Source organism: Canis lupus, chromosome 25 (genome assembly GCF_048164855.1).
Source record: "Canis lupus baileyi chromosome 25, mCanLup2.hap1, whole genome shotgun sequence".
In the NCBI taxonomy this organism is placed as follows: domain Eukaryota; kingdom Metazoa; phylum Chordata; class Mammalia; order Carnivora; family Canidae; genus Canis; species Canis lupus.
The window spans coordinates 6,707,338-6,726,166 of NC_132862.1; the positions used below are offsets into that span (position 1 = coordinate 6,707,338).

The 18,829-nt window shown below is 45.5% G+C and overlaps 1 protein-coding gene across 5 annotated transcripts in view; it reads right to left on the reverse strand.

The window, feature by feature from the left end:
* The window catches only part of PFKM (phosphofructokinase, muscle), a 44,837-nt gene that overhangs the window by 7,809 nt on the left and 18,199 nt on the right, over window positions 1-18,829 (reverse strand). For 3 of the 5 annotated variants that reach the window (XM_072798157.1, XM_072798155.1, XM_072798154.1), the window contains 10 exons: window positions 12,458-12,550; window positions 6,355-6,428; window positions 5,441-5,518; window positions 3,858-4,047; window positions 3,476-3,641; window positions 2,723-2,767; window positions 2,190-2,298; window positions 1,974-2,069; window positions 1,666-1,758; window positions 731-856 (listed from right to left, as the gene is read on the reverse strand). In XM_072798157.1, the coding sequence (XP_072654258.1) occupies window positions 731-856; window positions 1,666-1,758; window positions 1,974-2,069; window positions 2,190-2,298; window positions 2,723-2,767; window positions 3,476-3,641; window positions 3,858-4,047; window positions 5,441-5,518; window positions 6,355-6,428; window positions 12,458-12,542 (1,062 nt within the window). In that variant the 5' untranslated portion in view covers window positions 12,543-12,550. Of the gene's footprint in view, window positions 1-730; window positions 857-1,665; window positions 1,759-1,973; window positions 2,070-2,189; window positions 2,299-2,722; window positions 2,768-3,475; window positions 3,642-3,857; window positions 4,048-5,440; window positions 5,519-6,354; window positions 6,429-12,457; window positions 12,551-13,586; window positions 13,714-15,906; window positions 16,057-18,829 lie in introns of those variants that run through there. The other 2 variants (XM_072798158.1, XM_072798156.1) reach the window with 2 other exon arrangements.

Genomic DNA, 18,829 nt, shown 5'->3' on the forward strand with positions numbered 1-18,829 from the left:
CCACCACTCCCTGAACACTCAGCATTTTCCAGGTACTGCATCACACCCATCCCAAACATCCCCTCCACTCCTTGTAACAGCCCTCAGGATGAGTGCTAGAAACCTCACGTTGCTTCAGAGAAGCATGTCCAAGTAGAAATCACAGAAACAGGGGAGCCTGGGTGGCTCAGCGGTTAAGTGCCTGCCTTCAGCCCAGGGTGTGATCCTGGAGATCCGGGATCGAGTCCCACATCGGGCTCCCTGGATGGAGCCTGCTTCTCCCTCTGCCTGTGTCTCTGCCTCTCTCTCTGTGTCTCTCATGAATAAATAAATAAAATCTCTTTTAAAAATAAATAAATAAATCACAGAAACATATAAGCCAGCCAGCCAGACCTTAATAACATCCCTGCTTCTACTCATGTTTGGAGAGAGAGACTGCATTTCTCTTCCAGCAAAGACATTGCAAAATCTTGGATGCGAGGTTGGATTTTACACGATATTGGGTCTCATTACTTGGTAGGGTCAGCATCTCTCCTGTGGAATACTTACAGACAGGGACGCTGAGGCTCAGCGAGGTGGCGGCTTCTTTGCAAAGCCTATTCTGCTCTTCCCACCTCACTCTAACTACACCATGCTGCCTTTCCATCTGCTCCTGTTCTAGTGGCCTTGGAACTTGGTCTCTTTCCCTTTAAGCTCCAGTTCAAAGACAGGCTCGGGGCTGTTAGGAAGGGGAGCCGAGGTCAGTACTTACCACCTGTACACACTCCATGAGGGGCAGGCGCACAGCCTGGTTACCAGAGAGGCTCACCACGCAGGCCGGGGTGTCCGGGGTCCCCTCCAAGAGCGCCATCACTGCTTCCACACCCATCCTGCTGCCCTGTGGGAGCCCAGGGACCAAAGACAAGTCTGTTCAGGGATCCCTATCTGGACTCGGCCTGGAGAGCCAGGGCACTCAAGGCCCTTCCAAATCACAGGGTGGAGCTGCACATTTAAGGACCACAGCCAAGAGCTTGCTGGGCTTTGCCTCCCTACTCAGATTTCATCTATAGCTTGATAATTCTTCATCCTCTTGCCGTTAGAATTCTATTTGGTTCCAGAGAAACGCATCCAATGTAGCAATCAAGGAGATTACTGAGGCTTGATAATATTCCCTTCTTATTGATAAAGCAAGAAAGAATATGGCCTCTCCCAATGCAGATCAGATAAGAGGGTTCAATCTGAGTGTCTGAGTTAGATCTTAATAATGTTATTAATGCTCAAAGCGGGGATCCCTGGGTGGTGCAGCGATTTGGCGCCTGCCTTTGGCCCAGGGCACGATCCTGGAGACCCGGGATCGAATCTCACATCAGGCTCCCGGTACATGGAGTCTGCTTCTCCCTCTGCCTATGTCTCTGCCTCTCTTTCTCTCTCTGACTATCATAAGTAAATAAAAATTAAAAAAAAAAATTAAAAAAAAAATAATGTTATTAATGCTCGAAGCGGAGATATGAGACCTCACCGTTCAGGGAGCATAGAGGTTCCCATCAGTTTTTAAAACAGAAGGGAATTCTTAAATGTATGGGAATGGGTCAAGGGCCACCGCAGTCCAGAGGCTGGTGGTGGGTGGCAGTAAGCCCCTGTCGTGGTGAAGTGCAGTCGTGCAAGTTGTGGGTCCAAAGATGTGAGGGCCACAGAACCATGACTTACCAGGATTCGGTCGAAGGCTGATGGGGTCCCACCCCGCTGCACATGCCCCAAGACAGTGACCCGAGTGTCATATCCCAGACGCTTTACCACCAGCTGAAGACAGAAGGACACAGAGTCAGAGACCAAAAACAAGCAGAGACTAAGATAAACCACAGATGATTTAACCTCTTGTAATGATCCCTTGGAAACTAGGGGGCAGGAAACTTGGGGAAAGATGTGCAGAAGGACTAAGGGGAGATTCAGAAACCACCAGGGAAGGGCGCGGGCGGGATGGCATCCAAGGCCTCTCTGGCTTCATGGATACTAACCTCCTTGATTTCTTCTGAGGTGATTGGTTTCCCATTCTTGTCAATCGCACCCTCAGCCACAATGATGATGTTGAGACGAGAACCCCGGGTCCTTGTCTGGTCAAGAACAAAAAGAAGAGTGGTCGATGGGGTGAAACTGATGGATGGGAAGGGCATTGTCAGCGGGACAGGCGAGAGTTTTTTTAAGGGCAAAAAAAAAAAAAGAAGTGCCAGTACCTCACTAAGCCGGCGACAAAGATGTTCCTCCCAGTCATCATCTGGCGGACATTCAGGAATAAAAACCCAGTCAGCCCCACAGGAGAGGGAGGTGACAAGGGCCAGGTATCTGAGAGGAGAGGCAGAAGCATCACGTGGGGAGTCCCACTCCACCAAGAGCCTCACCAGAACCCTGCAGGTTGCCTGGCCCCATAGTTGGTGAAGGGTCTGAGGACCTGTGGTTTCATTCTTGGAGGTGGAAGCACCGCTGAGACAGCTTCTCAGTGAGATTCTGTCCCTGAAGGGCACCTTCTAGTCATGCCACCCTACCACAGTGGCCTCAGACTTCAGAGCACTGGGTGCCCTCTCATGCTGGAGTGGGCCTGTGCACATACACACACGCACACACTTGGGGTGGAAGCAGGGAAACGAGGCCCCAGCCAGAGGAGCGTGGGCCCCTCCAGATCTGCTCCCCCGGGAGACCTCCCTGGATCCTCCGGGGAAGAGAAGGTTAGTGCTGACTCCACAGAAGCAGCAAGTCCAGATGATCTTACCCACAGTGCCGGCCCATCACTTCCAACACAAACGTCCTCTGGTGGCTGCAAGAGACAGACGCAGGGCTGACACAATCCTACTGTCCCTACGGCCAGGATCAAGCCGCCCCCAGAGCCAGGATGGGTAACCTCCCTGGGAGATGCCACTAGATCTTCCAGCAGGCTCCCCGAGAGCCAGGAAGACCTAGGAGAAACACATCAGCCACGGGGAGCTGAAACGTGCAGTGAAAGGGGTCAGTCCTGTGGCTCTGTTCTGGGGGCCCAGGGGGCCCAGGAAGGGAAGGAGGGAAAGGGAACAGAAGTGAAGAAGTGAGGACTTGACCAGTCTGGAATCCCCTGGGATTGCCTTGGCAAAGTGTGACCTTCTGTCCTCCCAATCTCGCACACTGCCTCCCCCGCACCCCCTACTCTGAGCAGTGGCAGCGATAGCCCCCACAATCGCTATGACACAGCTGAAAAGGGTGGCTGAGGTGTGGGGCTCCCCGGATTTGTCTCAGGTTGGACGCTAATCCTGGGACATCCTTTGGGTGTCAAAGCCCCAGAGCTAGTGTGGCCAGTAGGCTAGATGGTGAGAAGACGCAAGCCTACAGCATTCAGACAGCAGTGCAGTCTCAGGCCCTAGAGATCACTCTTTGTTAAAGAGTGTCCCGGCACCAGAAAACTGGTCGTTATGGCCTGCAGCTCCAGTGCATGCCTCTGCTCTGACCCCAGCCCTTTAGCCAGTTCCAGCTGCCTCTCTGCAGGCCCCCTCACCTCTGAGCAGTAGTGGTGATGGCATCCACGATCTCTATGATCCGGTGCAGGGCAGAGTCGGTGCCGATGGTCATGTCAGTGCCGCAAAAGTCATTGTCAATTGAGCCCACCAAGCCCACGATATTCAGGTAGCTGGACTTCGTAGCCTCCTCCGCTGTGATCTTACCTGACAAAGACAAGAAACCAGGAGCTGCCAGGTGAGGGGCCTGGCATGCCTAAAGAACAGATGGGCGGAGAGAGCAGGACCCGCAGCCAGTGGGCACCACAGGCAGTGGCACAGTGAGGAGAGCAAGGACCACCCCGCCCCCGCCCCATTCGCGTCTGGGTAACGATCTCCTCCATTGGGGTGGGGGTGCGCACACTTCTGACAACCACGTCTCACCCGCTTTCTGGAGGTCACTCAGCAAGTCACTCCACTCAGAACGGAAGGTGTCCGCCCCAGTGAGGCTGCCATCACCCCCGATGACACACAGATTGGTGATCCCACGTTTCACTAGGTTGTGGGCAGCTCGAAGTCGCCCCTCTCGTTCCCGAAAATCCTTACACCGGGCACTTCCAATGACTGTGCCACCCTATGGGGAAGAGGTAGGAGTCAGCCCCCCCACCCCGGAGGAGAAAGCTGAATTTTGGCTGAACATGCTAAGATTTCCCCTATTCCAACACTGTGATGGGCTGTCATAACCACATGGCTTTCTAGGACATACCCTGACATCCTTACAGGTCATTTGTCCCTTCTAAAGGAGAGGGAAATGATACTGGCTGAGCTACCACAGGGTCACTCCTTATATTCTGCTACACCTGTTTGTTGAAGACTGCTCAGATCAACCCATTTCATTGAAGGCATTGTCATCAAAGTGATTATCCTCAAGGGGAGCAAAGGAACACATACATGCTGTTGGCTTTTGGAATCATCTCCATCTTTCACGTGTTCTTAGAAGCATATGAAATAGCACTGGCTTCGGCCTTTGGAAATTCTCCCTAGTGACCTGACTGCATCAGATTGCATCCAAACTATTCTTAGGAGTTCATCCCAATGTGCCTGGTAGTACTTTCTCCCTCTTGAACTCACTGATTTCTAATTGTAACCAGGCACTGCCAATTCTTTCCTCTCTGCTCTTCAGGATCTATGGTGCTAGTGGAAGAAGACACAAGACATAGGTATTCACAGGAAAAATGGCTCTGAGGATTGTCAGGGGTTTAGAGATACCCCAAGAGAGGTAAGTATACTTAGGGTTTCCACAAATCATATATACTGGCATCCATGACTTTGGGAGTATTGATGGAGAAGTCTGGCTCATTCTCAGACCACTTTACAGCAGGCACTATTGCCTATAAAGAACCTTCACAAAGCACTGCACATTAAATTTCCTCCCACGGATTTTTAGAGGAGAGAGGTAAAGAATGGGGATACAAATGCAATTTGTAGATCTTTCAGTAAATCAGATAATAGGTATCTGACCTAGAGAAAGTAGCTCAAGGGGTTGTGATGCAATCAGCATAATCTTAGGGTGTTTCTGGAAACTCTATATTGGTTTCTTCCTCCCTTAAACACTCTGGTTTCAGGTGACCTTATCACCATCACATGAGGACTGGCAGATTTCATCTCTACTTCTGGCTCTGGCTCCAGTCCTCTGGTAAAGTTATTTTCATGGCCAGACCTTCCCTGTGATGCCAGAGCAGGACCTGCTTACTTACCAATTCCTCAAGTCTTGCCTATGACCTTTCTTTAAAGAGCAAACTGTCCTGTGACCGCATTCCTGCCCCCCTGCCACCGTAGGAAAACAGGGTGATGTTTTCAAACTCAAAGAGTAAAGAGCAATCGTGGCACCTCTCTAGTCATAGAACCCTTCATGTCGAGCCACATTGTTGTGGGTTGGGGGGAGACTTGGGCAACTATGAGGCCAAACCAGAATGGGGTGCAACAACGACAGGACAAATACGGGATGGGAGTCCTCTGGAACATACCAGCTGAAGCATCATCGAAACGCTCTCCCAGGTGGCTTCCCTGATGTGATCTCCACCATCCACCAGGCCTTGGTAACCCTGTGGGGCACATTACAGCCATTCAGCCCCTGCTAGGCCAGTTCTCCCTAAACCCCCACGATTAAGACAGAATCCCTGGGAAGAAGCTTTTTGAGAATCAAGTCACCTCCTCCCATTACTGAGTCCTGGATGCCCATGACACTGTCACATTTAACACTGTGCAAGGAAGAAGACATCAAATTTTCAAGACCCTCATCTAGTTTCTTGTAATCGCAAAAGGTCAGGATGCCCTTCCTAGTATTTCATCCTAATTCCTCTTGCTTATGGCTCATCCCATGTCCTCCAATCTGCTTCCCAGGGAACTAGATAACAGATGGCTTTGTTAACAGTAGAGGGGAAAGAGAAGGGGTTGGAGGGAGGCCAAGAGAGAAATAGGACTGGAAAAGATAAAATTTGGGAGAAGATAGATAAAATTTACAGAAAGAAGAGTGGACAAAGAATGAGAGGGAAGGGAGAGAAGGAAAGAGGAGTCAGAACCTCAGAAGGTTTGCAAACTACAGAAATCTGATGAGACTCTTCTTTCCAAAAGCTCTAGCTCTGGACATACCTAAATTTTCTGTGAAATACTCATTTCAGCTTCTCTCTTTATCTTGGTGGAGGTTAGGGGAAGAGAGGATTACTTCTTCCTTTAACTGGATGGGCAACATGAGGACCCAGTCTGTAGATCCCCAGATCCCACCATCGTTATTGGAAACTGGAATGGCAGGGGACACTCATGAAGACAGGGAGCTGAGATAGGTCAGACAGCGTGTAACTGGGAGGTGAGGAAATAGGAAGTGGGGAAGGGGGAGCAGAAAATAGGGAAAGAACAACAGAGAACAAAATAGAGAACCAACCTCATGGACAAAGAAGACACGGGCACCAGTAAAGATACCCACTCGAACCACAGCCCTGACAGCAGCATTCATACCTGTGAGGAGAGAGGAGAGACAACAGGGAGAGGTTACTCCTGAGAAAAGCAGCCTGGACTACAAGATACAATTCAGTCCATTTCTCAGGCTTTTCTCTGAATCTAGAAAACTCTCCTCCACTAACACTGAATTATCATGTTTAGTGTTGATGTAGCTCCAGATATCCCCCAGTCAGCCCCCTCCCCGCCAAATCCCATCTTTCCTGAGACCTTTCCTCACAGGGCAATCTGGGAATTATAATCTTGAATGCTTACTGTAGTGGGAGACACTGCTAACTGCTCGTCAAATGTCATCTTGTTTAATCCTATTCACAACCCTAAAGTTGCCTCCATTTTACAGATCTGGAAACTGAAGTTCAAAGAGGTCAAGGTCACAGAGCCAGTCTCTCCACAGAGAGAAACAATTAGGACTAAAACAGAGAGGAGAGTCTTTCTCCTTTCTCCCATAGAAGTATTACTCCTTTTGAGGAGCTACTCAGCAATAAGAACCATCTCTCCCAAGAGTACGGTGGAGGAACTACCCTGCATAGCACACAAGACATGGAGCAAGCTGTAAAGGCCTCCATATTAGAACCAATACTACTGATAACTGTGCTAAGCAGAGCTTCCTTGGTGAGAGACAGAAGACATTCCCAGGTCTTGGTCCCGGTAACCCATCCTACCTTGTAATGTGAGGAGGGGCTTCGCAGTGATGCTCAAGGAACTTCGGAGCCAAGATAGATCAATTTCTTATGAACCATTTTAACCAACTTCCCTCAGATGCTTCCCTAGCATGTTTTTTGTTTGTTTGTTTGTTTGTTTGTTTCAATCTACAATCTATTCTTATGGTCCTGAATCCCGCCTAGAGAATTATCATATACCAGTGAGTACTAGAGAAACCAGTAATTAGAAAATCTGCAGCAGCAGACCAAAATCCATCATGAACTACTACAAAATCCAAAACTACCTGGAATGGAATAAAATAAAAAAGATCAGAATATTTGCAGGGGTCTGCAGGCTGACAAAGTTGGTATCGGGTGGCTATATGTGCCAAGTTAAACTGGAGGTCCATGCACTCATTGAGCAAATATTTACTGAACACCTACCGTGCTCCACACACTACAGGCATTGGGGAAACAGCAGTGAATGATAGAGTCTAGGGATATGAAGATAAAGGACTTGGTAATGGTCCTCAAGACTTGCAAAGAGTATAAGATGGTTACAACACAGATCCCTATGAGGGAGGTACGTACGTACAAAGCCAGTGGGAACAAGGAGAAGGAGCATCCAAGCTGCCAGGAGTAAGTCAGGACAGGTTATACCAGATAAGACAGCACTTGGCCTCAGACCCAGTGGACAATTCCTTATAAATCTTTTTTTTTGGCCAGTGAAAAATGAAGAAGGTGAAGGTCAAGAAACCACCTTAAGTAATTCAGTACTATAAAAAATAAGATGTAAGACAGGAAGCTGTGAGAGATGAAGCTATACAGGCAGGCAGACATCTGCATGCCACGTGAGGGAGTGTGCCTCCTATTCTGCAGGCCAGGGTTCGACTGGGGATCCATAGATGATGGTTTCAGGGAATTCAAGAACCCCAGGAAACTGTATGGAAAGCTTTCTGGGCATGGAAATTTCCTTTGAGAGAAGGTCCACAGCTTTCATTTGATTCTTAAAGGAGTCTGTGACCTGGAAAAAAAAAAGTTGCAAATGATGGAAAATCTTTGAACAATTGTGAGAGTGGACAGACACGATGCTCCCTGCATCTTGGAAAGATCAGCGTGGCAGCAATGCAGAGGAGGCTGGGATAAGATGACTATCTGGCAGCCTAGGCAAAAAATGATGAGGACTTGGACTGGAGACTGGCCTTTGGGACAAAACAGAAGACACTGGACAGGAGATATCTAGGAAACAAGATTTCAGGGTGTTGGAGAGGACAATGCAAAAGCCCCATGACTGACTCAGGCAAAGGGTAAAACTGTGGTGTAATTGGGCAGAGGCAGGCTTCGATTCAGGCAGGTGGGGGTGTGGATGACACATTCATATTGGGAGAGCTTGAGCTTGATGTTCTTATGGGACATCCATGAGGACTTGGAAGGGGCTGTCTCAAGAGAATGATAGAACCTGAATGGGAAAGGCAAGGAATAGAATGTGGAGCAAAACTGATACTGAAGGCACAGGCAGGGAACATGAGATCCATGAGGGAAACTGAGGAGGAGCAACAAGAAAGACAAAAGGGAAACCAGGTCTTAGCGATGTCTTGGAGGCCAAAGGGGACAGTTGCAAGAAGCTGGAACAGTGCTGAATGCTTCCAATAATTGATCTCAGTAAGAGCTAAAAGACTCAGCTTGCCACACAAGGTCTCTGGTGAGCACCACTGTCAAAGCTCACTTCCGCCACCACTGAAGCAAAGTCACATGAGGTCTAGAAGTCTAGGTTCACACCCCCAAATTGAAGGATTCAAAAGGGAAAAATCTGTGATGGGAGCAGGTTTCTCAGAAGCTTTAGGGAAAGCCTGTGTGTGTGAAAAGAATGGAGTCAACACAAAGCCATCAGTGCCTTAGGAAGGATAAATAAAGTCAGTATGATCAGAACAGAAATGAAACTATCCTTTATTTTCTAGACTTTCACAAAGTCTGTGGGATTCTCTATGGGATACCTGAAATTCTGGAGTATGAATCTGTGATCTTAAGAAATAAGGAAAAAAGATTTTTCTGGAATTCATAGGTTGGAATACTGCTTCCCACTCCCAAGCTCAGTAAGCGTAGGGAGAAAAGATTTAAGAAAAGTGACTTAAAAGGTTTTAAGTGTAAAGTAAATAGATGGCAGGTAGGAAATATCCAAATCCATTGGGCAGAAGAAAAATCCCACAAGAAAAGAAGATTCTTTCTCTTCTCTCCTCTCTTTACCCTCTTACCTCAACCTTCCAGAGGTCATCCATCCTGCCTCTAAGTTAGACAGTTGTTTTCCTAGAAACCAAGTTTTAGGACTCTCTTTGCCCCCTATACCTGCATCTCAAACTCTCAGTTCCCTAGAAATCACAGATTGGGATGTATATGGAACTTATTCTAGGGAGTCCCAGTAATTCTCTGGGCTCTCCTACTTAACATTACTGGTCCCAGACCAGTCCTGGCCAGACTCTCCTTGGCCGTTCCATGTTACCCTAAATAACCCTCTATTCGCAGCTGTCTGACTTATTAGAAGCAAGACAAAGGATAAGATTACAGGCACCACCCAGGGGGTATTCTGGGTACAGCCAGGAGGGGCTCTGGAGAACATCAGAGGCACGTACTTTGGAGTTTCTAATTACAGCCTATAGGGAAGAGGCTTTGAGGAGAACTAAGGGTGATGGGTCTCTATGACACGAGACAGAAAAAAACAATAAATGACTTAGTCACTACCTTTTGGAAAGCAGATGTTAAAAACTTTCTATTTTAACTGGACTTTGAATAGGAAAAAAAATCCGGTAATTCCAACATGAGAAATAAATGTTAGATCTGAATGACACTTTTGAATATGCAAATTAAAATTATGAATCCTAGAAGAGCAATTCAGAGAGGTAATTGAATCCCTGTTCCTATAAACCTTTAAAAACTTTAAACAGGATAAACATGCATTCGGAATGGACTGTCCATCTGAAGACAGAGGGCTAGAGCAGATGACAGAGATCCTTTCCAGAATAAGCCAATGTCAAATGTGGTATGATTTAGCAGAGCTGGGGTCATTCCTGGGTTGAAAAGAGAATTAAGATTTGTATCAACTCAGCCCAGCTTCTGAGCTCAGGATGTCTGACTTCTGGCCTCTCTTCTGCTTTAAGAAGTTATCAGCTTTGCTAAACTCAGGGAATGACAGAGCTGTTGGCCTCTATAGATTTTACAGAGCCCAACCTCACTCTCCCACGTGGCCCACAGCCTCTGGGGCAAAATCATTTCTGTGCCCTCTCCCTGGGAGAACTGAAGATCATTAAACCTATCTCTGGGCAGGCCACTGCTGTATTTGAGCTGCTCCTTCTATTGGGATCTATCAGCTCTTCTTTGAGTTTTCTGCTTTGCTTCCCTGCCTCTCTTAGTTTCATCCTACTAATGTGCACCTGTGATGTTATGTGGCCCGCAATGGGATATTTCCCTGGGCACACTGTGCCTGTCACAGGATCCCAAAGGCCTTGGTCCAGCTGGCCTTCCAGAAATCAGCCTATGCTAGCCCCTGCCTCCATGAAGGATAATCTTCCCTTAAAGCAGGTGAAAGTCCCTTTGGAATGAGGATTTCTCTGCTCAGGATCAGGAGCTGGAAGGGCTCTGCTGCTCTTAGACCCAAGTTATATCCTAGGTCTCTCTCATTTTTTTCTTTTCTTTCCTTTTTTTTTTTCCCCCTCTTTCCCTCTCCAGAAAGTCCTTCTTTTTCATAATTTCCTAACTTCAGATACCTCACTTGGATTTTTAGCAGGCTCTTGCTTCACTTCATCTAGTTTCACAGGCCACCCTACCAAGGTTTTAGGGTCAACACTCAGACTTTATGTAGCAAGGGATTCTTTCCAGGAGAGAACAGAGAAGCAATAGAAGCCAGGTCAGCCTCCAGTAGGGCTCTGCATTCCTTATCTGGCCACTATTGCTGAACTCAGACTTCTGTGCCCTCCTTCCTATGTGTCCTCATTCTAGCATTCTCATATTCATGATATATGCCACAGTTTTAATTAAGTGAACATTAATTTAAAAAACATATTTAAAATCTACATTTAGAAAAGGACCATAAGAGTAAAGACAACATGTGACTTTTTCATGGATATATCCTTAGTGCCCGCCATCCTGTTTGGTATACAGGTGCTCAAAATTTTCCTTTGCATTTAATTAGGAACATTTACTTAGCATTTACTATGTACCAGGCATTACCAAATGAAGAATTCATTCAACGAAGAGTTCGGTTTCTCGAAATCTACCTTCTCTGGGAACTTTTTCCTGGTTAATCATACCAAGGTCTAGCATTTCATTATTAGAGTGTGTTCTATTTGGTTAAGGCACACTTGATTATTGTTATTTATGAGACTTACGTAAGAATTTTGCTAATATATGTCATCTCTCCTCCTAAAACTACAAATTCCCCCAAGGAAATCAACTTCTTCACAACATGTAAGACAGGGCTCTAAAAAAAGGGAGTCCTTAACACAAAGTCTAGGATGCCTAGAGAGAGTGGAGCAGAGCGAAAGGGAGACTAGCTGAAATCTCTTTCCTTCTGTCTTCTTCCCAGCACAGTCTTCATGTCCTGGTATCCCTCCCAATGTGATTCTACCTCTCTCCAAGGCATTATAAACTAGAATATACAAGATCATCAAAGGAGAAAAAAAAAATCACACATTCCCTATCTCCTACTTCATTTTTCCATATACCTGATTTTCCTGACTTCCAGGTTTCTGGGACTCAACCCAGATAGGGGTTCTCTTTGGCTCTGCTTTTTGCACCCCACCCCCGACCCATGGATCTGCACTGATTAACTGCTGCTGTTCCTGTTTGTTCGAGGGCTGAAGGAACAGAAAAGGAGGAAAAAGCCAGAGAATGAAGTAGAACTGTTTCTAGTGCTGTCAGAGTGAGGTGCTGGTCTCTGGTCAGTGCAGGAGCTCTACAGACATCGGAGGCAATACCTAAGGGTCTAGGTAGGGCCCACCAAATCCCAGTTCAGGGGCCCCTCCCTTTCCCCACCACTTCCAATGTGCTTGAAGTGAATCCACCTACTGCTTTCTCAACCATTTTATCTCTTCAGTCTCTAATGTTGCTTGAGGAAACACCAGTTTTTTTAGGTACCAAAGGACCCAAATGGTCCCAAATCTTCAGAAAAATCTGGAAAGAAGTGTTATGAAGGCTTGAGTAAATTAGAGCAAACAATATCCAGAAGTACTTAGGGACTTAGACCTGACAGATTTTGGGGAAGGCCCAGGAATCCAGTGTGAATCTACAAAAGGACATTAAGGAGGATAGTTTTGTTCTACAGGTGAAGGGAGTCAAGAAACTCAAGGGGGCCTACCAGCCACCCAGTCCCTCCTCAAGCAGAGCCATCCTCCTTACCTTGGGCATCTCCACCAGAGGTTAACACGGCGATGGCTTTGCCGATCCCCAGGGTTTTGGCTGCATGGTGCTCTTCATGGGTCATGATCCACTCTAGAATTCAAGGGAAGGACCAGGTAAGACACAAGAAGAAGATGGAGGTGCTCGGAAAATGGTTCTGTTAAACTGGCAAGAGCCACCTCAGTCAGGCTCTCTCACTATACTGACTCTGGGCTTTACAGCCTGGGTGCTTTGGGCTTCCTCCAGAAGAGGGCCACTCCCTCGCAGAGTGACAAGCTGAAATGTCACAGTAATCAAACCCAACACTGCAAAGGTCCTGGCTAATCCTTTCCACCTCAATTGGAGCCTATTTGAAGAACAAGCTAAGGTCAGGCGGAAGGGCAGTTGACTGAACAGAAATGAGAAAGGAAGGAGGAAAGTTAAGTTAGCCTCAAGGATCCTTCCCTTTCATGAAGGGAAGGGCTGCTGCAGATTGTAGGAATCGGATGAGGTTTGGGGCATTGATCAAGATCCAGCTAAGTGGAGGCAGAAAAGCGAGGGCAGGCTGGATTACAGGAAGATTAGGGTTCAGTTTTATGGAATTGGGCTAGGCTGGAACTGGGATTGGGGTTTTACATGCGCATTTGAGCTTGCGCAAATCAATGGTTCAGGCTCGGGAATGGTTAAAGATATTCCAGTTTCTCCCATTCTCTCAGGCTCCCTGACTCTTGAGCATCTCCCACCTCATCTTCAGGCCTTGCCCCTTACACTCCATGCTATCAGATGGAAGAGCAGCACAATCACTGCCACCTATACATAGATATGGACACAGTACATGTGACCACCTTCCTATTTTTGTCTTCAAGGCTTCTCTTTCTCACAGGAACACACAAGACATACTTTTGTATCCAAAAAAATGTCAACGAAATCATCACTTTCCCAGTTACCCAGGCTAAAACCTAAATCTTTAAATTTATCTCCTCCATACTCTCAGAGTCAAAACGGTTATCAAATCCTAATTTTCTCCCTTACTGTCTTCCCTTACCCTTCGCTTCTTTGTGATCCTCGCTGCCTCTCCCCACTTGGACTGCCTACCTGCTCTCCCTCTGTTTATTTCCCTTCTCCACTGTATCAGAGACACAAAACAAACCTCCACGAGAAGGTCACCGGACCCTGGGGCCTCAGTGGAGAGAGGATGCATTCACTTGAACGGGGGCTGATGACCTTTAAGCACAGCTCATGTTTCTGCTGTGAATCTGGGGAAATCTGGGTAGCTGCTGATAAAGACATAGGTCACATAAACACACAAATCCGAATATATGCCAATAAAATACATGCAATGAGACACTCATGAAGACATACATACACAAACACACATAGTATTATTAAGGGACACAGATTCTCAGACATACTACACATAATCCATAGATAAAGTCCAAACTTCCGAGACTGGCAGTCAAAGCTTCCGTGATCTAGCCCTCATCTACAGCTTCAACCTTTGCTCCCACAAATCTTCTGCTCCATCATCACTTGAACATTACTTTGCTCCTTCCCACTTGTGTACTTGAGCACACTGCATCTCGCATCCGGAAGGCCACCCTGGCCCTTCCACAGATCAATATCCCACCCCATCATTTAAGACCAGTCCTAGTCGCAATTCTATTAATATTAAGTCTATTTTAAGCCTTCACTGACTACCACAGGGCAAGGAGAGATTCTTTTTGGACCTCGTCTAATCATATACTGTCTGGTAGTGGATCATTCATTTAGCATTTAATCACTACTTTATGTGGTATTTTTTTTAAAGATTTATTTATTTCATTGAGATAGAGAGAGAGATGGGGAGAGACAGAGGAGAGAGAGAATACTGAAGCAGACTCCTTGCTGGGGGGCAGAGCCCATCTTGGGGCTCAGGGCTCAATTCTAGGACCCTGAGATCATGACCTGAGCTGAAATTGAGAGTCAGCTGCTTAACCAATGAGCAACCCAGGCGCCTCTATGTGATATTGAAATTGGTTCTTATATGTCAAAAATGTTGGACTAAATCAAGGATCAGCAAACTATATAGCACAAAGATCAAATGCAGCCCTTTCTAAGGTTTCGTATGGCAGCAAACTAAAAAAGGTTTTTACATTTTTACATGGTTGAAAATACAATGTCACAACATGGGAAAATTACATGAAATTCAGATTTCAGTGTCCATACCACTCTCATTCTTTCACATGTCATCCTATGGCTGCTTTTCTGCTACCACAGGAGTAGATTATTGTGACAAAGACTAGGTAGCCTGCAAAGACTAAAATATTTACTACCTGGCCTTTTACAAAAAATGTTTGCAGACCCCCGGATAGATGATTGCTATAAGCCATTTTCCCTAACTAGACTGAACAATCCTCCAGGGAAGGATCATGTTCATTTTTTAAAAACTCTCCCGCAGCTTACGAAAGCCTGGTGAAGTCTATGCACATAACAGTTCAATAAATCCTTGTTGAAAGCATTAGTGAATTGACAAACAATACAAAATGCACACAGACATATGAAAACTTTTATCTAATATGCTTTGACACATAGCTCCATATTCTACTTCTAAGACATACAGATACAAATAGGACTTCAGAAAGCATATAATGACAAACAGCAAAAGGAATACAATAAACACAGAGATAGAAACACTCTCCTATTTACTAGAGTGTGCATGTCCAAATCTCTGATGTTCAAAGAAAGAAAGACCAAGTAGCTGGTGCAAAGAGGAAGGCAAAAATTTGGGAAAGAAAGAACAAAACATGACTATGCTGATCCCATTTCCCCTGAGTTCTTTTCCTCTCTTTCACTCTGGGAGCTCATCACTTACAAACCCCCCAGGGATCATTCACCCCCTGGGGGCTTCAGCGGGGGAGAGAATTCACCATAACAAGGGGGGCGGTTAGGAGTGCTGACCTGCAAAAAAAAAAAAACAGCTCAGGTTCTTCTCCTGCATCTCTAACCAGTTATAGAGGTACAGGATACCAAAATGCACGCAGATTCATCTATAAGCATCCTTAGAGGTTCACAGCGACACACATGTAGAGATACACAGACATAAAATCTAAATATAAAACCACATGTGTGTAGATAAGCACGCGGGAGGAAGAAACACAGGGAGGCAACATCATAGGTGCACTGATTCGAATTGGAGGAGTGCCAGGACAGGAGTCGGGCAACCAAGGGCGACGAGGTCCGGGCACCACTCACCCATCCCTGCTTCTCAGGGAAGGGGGCTGTGCGTGCAAGCCGAGGGAGATGAGCCGAAGGGTAGGATTCTTCGCGACGGCCTCTACCCATCCCCCTCCGCCCTCCAGTTTCTTATGCTGTACCCCCTCTTCTTTGCCCGTCCTCTCCTTCCAGTTCTCCCCACCGCCTCCTCCCAGCACGGTCATCCCCACCTCGCTCTCGGCTCTCCCCTGGGGTCTTTACCCAAGGGCCCCTCTTGCCTTTTAGTCTTAGCTCTCCTCCGCCACGGCTTCCTTGCAGACTGTCCTTGGGGAAGGGGGAGGGGAGCTTGGCCAACGCGGGGAGGAGCCAGGTGGAGGCGACAGGGAGGGGAAAGAGGAGAGGCTTCCCAACCTCCACTAGCTGATGCTGGCCCGGAGGCTCCGCCTCCTTCTGCTCCTCTTTCTCCTCCTCTCCCCTCCTCCTCCTCCCAAGGACTGTTCAGATATGGCATCAGCTTAGTCTCCTCACTCCCCAGAAGGTTCTCGGGTCCCCATGTCTGTCTCGGGAGCCATCAGCTCCTGTACACAGGGGGAATCAGAAATTATTTACTTGCTTCCCATGTTGTCCGCAGAGAAAACTTTTTTCTAGCTGGGATTGACTGAGACTCCTTGCATCCAAACACCCTCAACAACTAAAAATACCTCCCCCGCCTCCCTCTGGCCTGATGCATTGTCTCCCACCTGTTTCACTCTTTAAACAAACATTCATGGAAAGGCTTTGTGCCAGGTTTGGGAGTAGGTGCTGAAGGATGAAAAGTTAAAGGAAACAGAGTCCCTACCCTGGAGGAGCATTGAACTCTGGTATTTTCCATAGAGGGATCTCAAAAACCAACTCCTTTTACATGTATGGACCTTTCTCAGGGAAAATACAGGGCTACCAAGCAAACAGCATCCACCACTGGAGCCTGAGCCAAGTACTCCCAGAGCCAAAGGTGCCTCTTTTCCTTGATCCGCTTTATTCCTTCTTCTCTCCACCCAAGTCTTTGAGGCAATGCCTCTTCACAGGCATCTCTCCTCCCCAGGCTCTTTCTACTCCCCTTCCTCTTACTTTTGTTTCTACCCCCTGCATATATACTAGCTGCAAACACTGAGAATAAAGATGAAACCACTGGAATACACAAAAGTAACTTTTGTGATGCAAATGTTACCATCAAAAGACAACCTATAGAAAAGGAGTAAATATTTGCAAATCATATATGTGATAAAGGACTGGTAGCCAGAATATATACATAACTAACAAAAAAAGATAACAACCCAATTTTAAAAATGGGCAAAAAGTCTGAACAGATACCTCACCAATGAAGATAGACATATGACAAATAATCATATAAAATGATGCTTAGCATCGTATGTCATTCAGGAACTGCAAATTAAAACAGATATCACTACATGTTATTAGAATTGTTAGTATCCAGAACACAAACAAACCTGACAATATCAAATGCTGTTAAGAATGTACAGGAACAAGAACCCTAATTTTTTTCTTGGGAATGCAAAATGGTACAGTCACTTTAAGAGACAGTTTGGCAGTTTCTTACAAAGCAAAATATAGTCTTACTATATGATCCAGCAATCACACCCCTCTAAATATTTACCCAAATGAGCTGAAAACTACATCCACACAAAAACCTGCACATGAATGTTCATAGCAGCTTATTTATAATTACCAGAAACTGAAAGCAACCAAAATATCCCTCAAAAGGTGAATGGATAAATTGTGGTATATCAATTCAATGGAATATTATTCAGCAGTAAAAAGAAATGACCTATTATCAAGCAAGAAAAGAAGATATAGAGGAAACGTAAATATATATTGCTTAGTCAAAGAAGCCAGTCTCAAAGGGCTCTATACTATATGATTCCAACTAAATGACATTCTGGAAAAGGTAAAGAATGACATTTCTCTGGTGTAGAGAAAGAATGATAAATAGGTGGAGCACAGGAGACTTTTAGGGCAATAAAACTTCTGCATAATACATGACATTGTGCATTTGTCAAAACTCATAGAACTTATAATACAAAGAGTGAGCCTTAATATAAACAAACTATGGACTTTAGTTAATAATGTATCAATATTGGCTCATCAGTTGTAACAAATATACCACACAGATGCAAATAGTAATAAATGGAAACTGACCACAGGAGAGGAAACTGTGTAATCTGCTCAATTTTCTGTAAGCTTAAAACTTCTCTAACAAACAATGTCTACTAATTTTTTTTTAAAAAAAACATACTCTGTTCAATGAAATATCTAATGAAGGGATACCTGGGTGGCTCAGTGGTTGAGCATCTGCCTTTGGCTCAGGGTGTGATCCCAGGGTTCTGGGATTGAGTCCCACATCAGGCTCCCTGCGAGGAGCCTGCTTCTCCCTCTGCCTATGGCTCTGCCTCTCTCTGTGTCTCTCATGAATAAATAAATAAAATCTTTAAAAATATATATCTAATGAAACTGTAATATTAAAAAACAAAAAAATGGCAAGAGCTTAAATAGACATTCCTCTAAATAAAATATACAAATAACCAATAAGCACAGGAAAAGATGCTCAATATTACTAATCACTAGGGAAACACAAATCAAAACCACAACGAGATTCCACTTCACACCTATTAAAATGACTTTTACAAAAACAAACAAGTATTAGAGAGGACCTGGAGAAACTGGAACCCTGTGTATTGCTGGTATAAATGTTAAATTATATTGTTACTATGGCAAATAGTTTGGCAGTTCCACATGTTAATCAGAGTTACCGTATGACCTAGCAATTCCATTCCTAGCTTATACACCCAAGAAAAATGAAAACGTGTACACACACACACACAAATGTGTACACCAATGGTCATAGCAGCTTTATTCATAATAAGCGAAAAGTGGAAACAAGCCAAATGTCTATCCACTGATGAAGGATATATAAAATGTGGCATGTCCATACAACAGAATATTACTTGGCAATAAAAAGAATGAAGTTCTGATACATGGCACAACATGGATAAACCTTAAAAACATATGCTAAGTGAAAAAAAAAAAACATGCTAAGTGAAAGAAGCTTTTCACAAATGACCACATACCATATGATACCATTTATATGAAATATCCAGAATAGGCAAATATATAGAGACAGCGAGCAGATAAGCAATTGCCTAC